The sequence below is a fragment of the Salvelinus namaycush genome, chromosome 10 (assembly GCF_016432855.1).
Source record: "Salvelinus namaycush isolate Seneca chromosome 10, SaNama_1.0, whole genome shotgun sequence".
Lineage (NCBI taxonomy): Eukaryota > Metazoa > Chordata > Actinopteri > Salmoniformes > Salmonidae > Salvelinus > Salvelinus namaycush.
Window position 1 is genome coordinate 17,019,883 of NC_052316.1, and position 9,737 is coordinate 17,029,619.

Genomic DNA, 9,737 nt, shown 5'->3' on the forward strand with positions numbered 1-9,737 from the left:
CCAAATAAAATCTATAAATTTACATTTATTAATTTAGGAAGCAATGTTTTACCTTCAGTAATATTTAGTCACACGTTAGTTTAAGGTAAAATGCCTATGAGACTTCCTTACAATAAAATAACAAAGGTATAAAGTTAACAAGGGTATGTCAGCCCAAATGCAAAAACCCACAGAACTGTGAATAAAAGCAAAAACAACTTGTTATTGAAAGCTCTTACACATAACATTTTCAAAAACTTGTTTTAATTTACAGTCGCTAAAGCTGAAGAAAAGTATGATATAAATGTTGACAAAATATCTAAACTAAAGAGAAAGAACCTGTACATTGTAAACTACAGACTAGCTGTTGACATTACAGGTTATGTCGATTCATCATTGAATCATCTTTCTGACACTGAGAAATTGTGCTCATATCTTCCATACGCACGCCACCATTCAGGGCCGACTTCAATTATCACACAACAATTTGTCGAGTACCAAGTACTGCAGTCATTATGCAATGCAGTACAATAACGTTTTACTCCTTACACACAACTAATGCCAGATATGGGATGTTGATAAATACTTTTATTATAAGCACAAGCGCACACACACACACACACACACATATAGAGACGCTAGCTCACACACACACCACTCACATTGGAATGATGGCCATATTTAAGTGCGGACGTAGGGTCCTCTCAAACTATTGACCTCTGACGTTTGATCACCAACCATAGGTGAAACAGACATTAAGCAGAGCATGAGCTGAATGATTACTGGCTATTATTTCACCTCATTAACAGAAAGACATTGGAAGGGACATATTCTAGGAGTGGCTCTTCACTTATAGCAGATACTGTAGGACATAAGAAATTACAAATGTGAATACAATTTGACCAGCCTTATCTCACCTGTGGATAATGTAAAACATGGGTTTGGGTTGATTGTTGTACACCCATCTGACAAGGTAAAAATATGTCGTTCTGCCCCTGAGCAAGGCAGTTAACCCACTGTTCCCTGGGTGCCGAAGACGTGGATGTCGATTAAAGCAGCCCACGCACTTCTCACCTGTCTTGTTTTTTGATTAACGTCACATAGACATGTATCTCCTAAACAGGGATATCTCTGACTGTCATTTGGTCACAAATCAAGCAATTCTGCCATATCCTTTCCTGCTTAAAGTGTTTGGGCCGTCAGGACCATAGACAGCTACGGGGCCTGATTCCCATTGATCGAAATGTCATTTATCACTATCAACTACCATGGTGCAAATTTGAATTTACCTGGATGGAATGACATCTTATTTTAGCCTTATTTGATCATGCATCACAATTGTTGTGGCATTGTGTTATTGATTTATTGTAGACACAACAATAGGCTAGCCTATTTAAAATATAGCATTGTAATGAGTGGTTTTGGATCTTGGTGTCTGGCTGACAGTGGGGAAGTGTGCATTTTGGTTTTACACTAAATCCATGGAAGTAGGCTATTGATGTAGGAAAATAGACCACCACCATTGTAGGAAGTAGGCTATTGATGTAGGCTAAGAATTAATTACACGTTGGACATATCATGACCAATAGATTTTTTATGGAAAACAGCTTAGGCTAAATGATCACTTGCCCATCAAAATGTGAATATAATAATACCATAACCATCAAGAAGCTTTCGTTTATTGGTGGCTACAGTTTCCATGAAGATGATGCCCTAACACTGACGATGATGAATAGTGCAACGTCGTTCACTATCACAGCCTAATAGACCACCACCATTGTAAAGTTAAATGGCGTCGACGACTTTCCCCGACTGCAATGGAAAATCTCAAATCTTAACATTCTCTTTTTGTTGGTGCGCGAATTTACATCCACTATCACGAACCCTACTTAGCTTCACACTAGCAGCATCACCACTGCTCGTGCGGTATCGAGGTCTGTCATCTTGTGACAGTCCTTCCGTCCATGTTTTGTAACATCTTGGCACTGAATTGAGTTGGTCGTGTTGGGATCGTAAAAGATGGGACAGGCTGGGGGGATACTTTAAAAAGGCATCCCTTTTAAGCACCTCTGGCCCAGTTCTGAGAGAGAGTTATGAAAATACAATTAAATTGAATACATTTCTGTGAAATATTAGGCCCACATTGTTAGAAATCTGAAAACATTCAAATCATTTGGATAAGTATGCGTAAAAACAATAGGCTATGAATCAGCGTGAGACCAAAAGAACTATGAAATCTCCCTATGTGCATGCCCATTCATTGCCACGTTAGAATATTTGGGAACCTGAGACCACGACTATTTGTAACAATTATTAAATTGTATTTTATCATGCATATATGATGCATTCAGTCTGACTGCAATTCTGAACAATCATTTAGTGAGCTAAACGTTGAGTTAGTCAAACATGCATAAAACATTTGGTGCGTAATGCAAAAGACGGCACCCATGCGACAGACAATTGTACAAAATATTCTAATCATACAGCTAGCTGTATTAGGCCTCGCAATATGCTGTTTGCTTTTGGGAAGAGGGGAAGGGGGGGCACACGTTACCTTTGTGCATGCCGGTGTATCGGTCCTTCAGAACAGTCAGTTCGTGGATTTTCCCAAACTGTTCAAACAGAGGTTTCAGGTCTTTTTCCTCTAGGTTCCGCGGTATCTGCCCGATAAACAGCTTTATGGCATCTTGGTCTTTCATGTTGCCGCTCTCCGGATGAATTGAAATGGATTCTGACCCGTTCATGGGTTTAGGAAATGTGATCTGAGAGTACTGGTGCTGGTGAGGAATAAGTAGTAGTGGTTGTTGGATCGGTGTTGCCCCAGGTCCAGTGAAAACCAGGCTGGTGTGAGCGGGATGGGGCTGCTGTGGTTGCTGCTGCCTTCTTGTTTCAGTCTGAGTGAATCTGGCCATTCTGAGCTGGGAGCAGACTGGATAATAATGACAACACACACACACAGAGAGAGAGAGAGAGAGCAAGCACTCAGCTGGAAACCAGGCTCACTTTCTATCCGAAACACAACAAACTCGCACACACGTAGTACAGAAGAGAGGGGGTTGATAGGGGCGATAACCACCGAGCGAAAGTCATTTTCACCGCTCTCGAGCGACACCCACAGATGTCAGTATGGTAGTGAAACATCGGAGTGCAAATTCTTTGCATTTTCCAACACTTGCCTATAGCGTGCAGCTGCAGCGCGGCATTGGGGGCGTTCCTACATGTGGGCATTCCTGAATCTACAGGAACGCCCCGAGCATCCCATCGGTTCCTTCATGAACACCCCTCTTCAAGCATCCCATCTGTTCCTGCATGAACGTCCCCCTCTGAAGTACGCCATTGGTTCCTGCATGCTTGTGACACTTTTGAATGTGGGTCAAAAGGGAAATAAATGTATTATCTGAGTTTCTTCGACCCCGCATCCGGAGTCCTCCTTGCTAGATACACCGGTAGACAGTGTCCTTCACTCCCTCCTGCCCTCATCATCATTAACAGAACTGTGGGAAAACAGTCCCCAACAGGCGATGTGAAGGACACTGTCTACCAGTCGACCCCGCTATCACAGCAGGTTGGAGGCGGAGGCAACACGTGTGCTAGCTAACTAGCTAGCTTGCTAGTTAGTTAGCACATGGTGTGTTACTAACTAACTTGCTAGTTAGGGACAGAGTATGCATCTTGCACACAGTGTCCTTCGCTCCTGCCTGCCGAACACCTACCCACGCAGTCGTTAACCGAACTGTGGAGAAACAGAGCCCTACCGCTGGGGATCAAGGACACTGTCTACCGGTGTACTGCTAGATAGATAGCTACCGGTGTCACCCGCTCCCCTTCTTCTGTGGAGTTTATTGGCAGCTAGCATCCGCCTCCTGCCTGTCCTAGCTTCAAAATGGACCAATAATAGAAGTATAAAGATGCAGGAACACCACGAATTGCAGGCTGCAATTGCACCCTTCTCACACCTGCTTGAAGACCACCCAAAAATGTGACTTTTGAACATTTAAATCAATGCCATGGCGGAATTTCAATGAATAATAAATACAAAAGGAATGGGAATCATTCCTCCGTCAGTACAGCAGGCCCCACCCTTTCCCTATATAATGTCGAGAATTTGGGGGACTAGTCCTTTCAGGACTTGAACCCACCTCCTTCCTTTGCTACACTACCCCATTCTTTCAGAAAACACGTCATTGCGCTTCTCTGTCTCAAGTCCCTCACAAACATGCTTGCCTTTGATTGCCTCAGAGTAGCTCCATCCCACTTTTGACACCAGCGGAGGAAATGTGTGTACAACATGGTACTGTCCTTTTAATTCATATTTTAGTCTTCATTTTCTTACATGTAGTTTCTTATAGGCTAGATACTGCTTTACATCTCCAGGACAAGAACTACAACAACGTTCAATGCAAACAAACATGTGCCAATACCCTGTTAAAATTAAAACTTCCCACTTATATTTTCATACCGTCGATCTTTTATTTTGTCCCATTACCTGCTCATTGTCTTGATGGTCTTGCATAGTTGATTGCAGTGATAAATCCATTGGCTTCTTGCTCCCTCTTCTGGAATATAAAAGGAGTCTACAGTTTTGTGTGTATTACTTCAAGAAACATGTCTGCATTTGCCAAAGATGAAAGGAGACATAGTTTAGGCCATCATAATATAATTCAACAAAATAGTACCCCGACTCAAATGGCCATCGAGCCCCTCCCTTCATGTAGGATTTATTAACTTATCCTCTCCATTTACAAATGTTGTCAACAAATTACATATTTTCTCTGCAACTAAAGCCATAGTTTATATAGCCAACTAATAAATACAACTAAATACAGAATTAAAACACAGAACAGACAGCTATTTTGTAAAGCGAGGTAAGTAAAACGTAGGTCTTTAACTGAACATACCTACCAGATGTATACTAATTAAAGCTGTTTAACAGTGAATTAAATTAAGTTATATGCTGTCAGTGACAAAAGGCTCGCTGCTGTGGAGGGGAATCGATCTGGGCTGTCTTGGCTGCCCGTTGGGCACCATAGGGGCTCTAGAACTTCCGGATCCCAGCGTCGATGTCTGGGATGATCTTCTTTAGCTGGTTCCACTGCTTCGGGTTCCACGCCACACTTGTGGGAGACAGACCAGCCAGGGGAGTGTGTAAGGGTCCACATTGACGTGAAAGGTCAGTAGAATAACCGCAGCGCAAGGTGCATACTCTGACATTTCTTATTCTAAACCTTGTCTGAGATGTTTGAATAGCAGGCCGCACAGCACCCTGAAACAAGATCAACGTTTTTTTATTGATTTCTGTATTTGTACCCGCCACTGTTATTTTGGTTTCATTCAATGCCGTAAGTGGACGTTTATTGAATTCCAAAGTCATCTATCTGGCCACCTCAATGGGAGTTAGCAAGGACAGGACAGTCAAAGAAGAGGCGGCAGGGTAGCCTAGTGGTTAGAGCGTTGGGCTAGTAACCGAAAGGTTGCAAGTTCAAATCCCAGAGCTGACAAGGTACAAATCTGTCGTTCTGCCCCTGAACAAGGCAGTTAACCCACTGTTCCTAGGCCGTCATTGAAAATAAGAGTTTGTTCTTAACTGACTTGCCTAGTTAAATAAAAAATAAAAAAAGGTTAAATGTAAGTCGCTCTGGATAAGAGCGTCTGCTAAATGACTTAAATGTAAATGTAAGAATAGTTTTGGCAGACAGCTGAGCACCTTGGCCTGTTTACATGTGCAGCAGAACAACAAACAGGGCCAACCATCATTCATACTGTATATAGCCTCCTGTGTTGTCACATTGCTGCTGCTCTAGCCTTAAACTACAGGGATGTTGAGTGGCTATTTTTAAAGGGTGGATGTCCTATTCTGCAGGGGAGGTGAGAGTGAGAACTTCCAGTTCATGCATTTTTATTGACCATTGCCATTAGTGTTTCGCCAGGCTGGACGTTTGAGACAAGAAATCAATAGGGGCCGTACTATTAGTGTGAACTAAAAAGTTACATACAATTTAGAGCACGCTACAGTAGCATTAATGCTGCTTCTTGTTAACCATTGAGTCGGTACAGGGAGGCAACCAAGCTTGATCTCCACAGCCTGGCCTGTAGTGACTGAGGCCCAGAGGGAGCCATGGCAGACAGCTGAGGGAGCCACTTAGCATTCTGCACCGCTCACTCTTACACACACACACACACACACACACACACACACACACACACACAAGCCCCAATTACCCAAAACCCACAGCATAATCATACACCACACACACCTCAACTCAGTGATTCTGCTTGCGAGCTAGTAAGAGTTGGGTTGGGAGGATGATAGAGATTGACTTTGTAGAAGATAAGATGAGCACACTGCATTGTTAGGGGATGATTCTTATATGCTCTAGCTGGCATGGCAAAATTCACCAACTGTACATCTGACTAATAAGCGTACAGCGTTTGAGATGTCCCTCAGCGGCTAACTCACCACTGCACTCTAGTTCTGCATTGCAAAACACACTCACTCAACTGGAAGGTGTTGTTCAAGAAAATGAATGTGACACGATGGCATATCGCACCAAAGCCCTTTATGAAGCGCTAGCTTAATGGCCTAGATGTGAAAAGAGCACTGTCTCTGTACTGTAGCCTACCTTTCCTCCCCGGATTCAGGTCGCCAATGTCAGTGGTGTAGAACTCTCTGATATCGATCTGGGCCTTGCCTTCGAAGAGAGACACCCTAACGTACCTCATCTTTCCTATCTGCAGAGGAGAGAGAGGGTTGCATAGAACACTAGAGAACACAACCCATGCTCGAGTGCAGCAGTGTCTGCTGGTTTTATGCTGCATTAATGACAAGTCGGAAACTTGGAACCTCTGAGTTAAAATTAAAGTTATTTAGTTATTTACGAGTTTCTTCCAAGTCAAACATTTCTGGGTTTTCTAGTTTCGACATGTCATGGACCTATAGCAATGTGGCTGTTTGTAAATCAGTGGCTTTGATTGCCCATTTTAACTGTTAAATAAGCAAAAACCAGTGGGAACTGTGGTATTCAATGAGCAGAATTTCACTCAAGGTTTGGTAATCATAACCATTATTATACCTGAAGAAAATACATCTGAGTATGGAGGCCCCCCTCCTACTTCCGCTGGTTTCTTCCTTCTTTGTTGGTGGGGGCAGTGGTGGAGCTGTAGTCCCCTGTCTTGTGGTTATTCTGGGCTGGGTGATCTGAAGCTGTGGGCCTCTTACTCTTTACCTAACCTCACGTAGCGGCATTTCTTTCTTTCTTGTCCTGACGAGAAAAGAACAACAACTGTCGGGTGAGGTTCTCTTCTGCACCGTTCATCTAATCCAGTAAATGTGGAGTAGGAGTTAAGATGGAGTGTTATATCCTTCCTGTTTGGCCCTGTCCCGGGGGTATCATCGGATGGGGCCACAGTGTCTCCTGACCCCTCCTGTCTCAGCCTCCAGTATTTTACTGCAGTAGTTTATGTGTCGGAGGGCTAGGGTCAGTTTGTTATATCTGGAGTACTTCTCCTGTCTTATCCGGTGTCCTGTGTGAATTGAAGTATGCTCTTTCTAATTCTCTCTTTCTTTCTCTCTTTCTTTCTCTCTCTGTCGGAGGACCTGAGCTCTAGGACCATGCCTCAGGACGACCTGGCATGATGACTCCTTGCTGTCCCCAGTCCACCTGGCCGTGCTGCTGCTCCAGTTTCAACTGTTCTGCCTGCGGCTATGGAACCCTGACCTGTTTACCGGACGTGCTGTTTTCAACTCTCTAGAGACCGCAGGAGCGGTAGAGATACTCTTAATGATCGGCTATGAAAAGCCAACTGACATTTACTCCTGAGGTGCTGACTTGCTGCACCCTCAACAACTACTGTGATTATTATTATTTGACCATGCTGGTCATTTATGAACATTTGAACATCTTGGCCATGTTCTGTTATAATCTCCACCCGGCACAGCCAGAAGAGGACTGGCCACCCCTCATAGCCTGGTTCCTCTCTAGGTTTCTTCCTAGGTTTTGGCCTTTCTAGGGAGTTTTTCCTAGCCACCGTGCTTTTACACCTGCATTGCTTGCTGTTTGGGGTTTTAGGCTGGGTTTCTGTACAGCACTTTGAGATATCAGCTGATGTACGAAGGGCTATATAAATAAATTTGATTTGATTTGCCTTGTTAATGTCCAAAAGCGGAAGTCTCATGCATCGGGTTTGTTCCCAACCCCACTGTGGGTGCTCTTTTCTTCGGGGACAGGCATACAGGATAGAAACACGAGCACATCAAACTCTCACTCACTTTCTTTGGGAGATGGAATGAGAGCTGTGCATCATTAGCAAACCTACCTTTTCAATTGCTGAATGAATAACTGTAGGCCATGAGGTTGACTGGCACTCTCCATTCATTGCTGTGTTTCTATTAATATCCTTATATGCGGTTTAATGATCTGAGTTGCATTTCTCAGTCAATTACATTTGATGAAGTTTGCGTTTATGTTCAAAGTTGCAAGGATGCTAGGGTAATGGAGTTAAGAACGTACCATACCATAACCTACAGTAGCTTGGTTTAAATTCCGCAGATAGAGCTATGGATACATTTACCCATGGCATTGTTTTTCTGTTTTAAAACCCTATCCCAAACCTTAACCCAGTAAGAACTAATGTCTTAACCATGGAGTTGTTTCTGTGAGCATAAATCGTCTGATAGCAGCACACTGACGTCGGTTTCACAAGTTAGCATATTGGTCTAGGTAGACTATAAATTGAATGTCTAGCCGAAGAGTGTTTCAATCATAGTGGGAATAAAGCCAATTGTCCACAAGCTGCTTTGCATTTCTGTCTCAGCTGCATCTTGAGAATATCACTCAAATGTGAAGGACTTTTACACAATGAGAATGTGCATAGAAATCACAGAATTCAGATACACATCCAGTCAAAAGTTTTAGAACACCTACTCATTCCAGGGTTTTTCTTTATTTTTTACTATTTTCTACATTGTGGAATAATAGTGAAGACATCAAAACTATGAAATAACACATATGGAATCATGTAGTAACCAAAAACAAATCAAATACATTTGAGATTCTTCAAATAGCCACCCTTTGCGTTGATGACAGCTTTGCACCCTCTTGGCCTTCTCTCAACCAGCTTCACCTGGAATGCTTTTCCAACAGTCTTGAAGGAGTTCCCACATATGCTGTGCACTTGTTGGCTGCTTTTCCTTCACTCTGCGGTCCGACTCATCCCAAACCATCTCAATTTGGTTGAGGTCGGGGGATTGTGGAGGCCAGGTCATCTGATGCAGCATTCCATCATTCTCCTTCTTGGTAAAATAGCCCTTACAAAGCCTGGAGGTGTATTGGGTCATTGTCCTGTTGAAAAACAAATGATAGTCCCACTAAGCACAAACCAGATGGGATGGCATGTCACTGCAGAATGCTGTGGTAGCCATGCTGGTTAAGTGTGCCTTGAATTCTAATTAAATCACATACAGTGTCACCAGCAAAGTACCCCCACACCATAACACCTCCTTCTCCATGCTTTTCCGTGGGAAATACACATGCAGAGATCATTCATTCACCCACAACGCGTCTCACAAAGACACAGCGGTTGGAACCAAAAATCTCAAATTTGCACTCCAGACCAAAGGACAGATTTCCACCGGTTTAATGTCCGTTGCTCGTGTTTCTTGGCCCAAACAAGACTATTCTTATTATTGGTGTCCTTTAGTAGTGGTTTCTTTGCAGCAATTCGACCATGAAGGCCTGATTCACGCAGTCTCCTCTGAACAG

The 9,737-nt window shown here is 43.2% G+C and overlaps 1 protein-coding gene across 27 annotated transcripts in view; it reads right to left on the reverse strand.

Annotated features, from left to right (window-relative positions):
• The window catches only part of LOC120054769 (CUGBP Elav-like family member 5), a 243,630-nt gene extending 240,952 nt beyond the window's left edge, over nucleotides 1-2,678 (reverse strand). For all 27 annotated transcript variants that reach the window (XM_039002374.1, XM_039002360.1, XM_039002382.1 and 24 more), the window contains exon 1: nucleotides 2,534-2,678. In XM_039002374.1, coding sequence (XP_038858302.1) covers nucleotides 2,534-2,678 — 145 coding nt within the window. The remainder of the gene's footprint in view (nucleotides 1-2,533) is intronic.
• Between the last annotated feature and the right edge of the window lie 7,059 nt (nucleotides 2,679-9,737).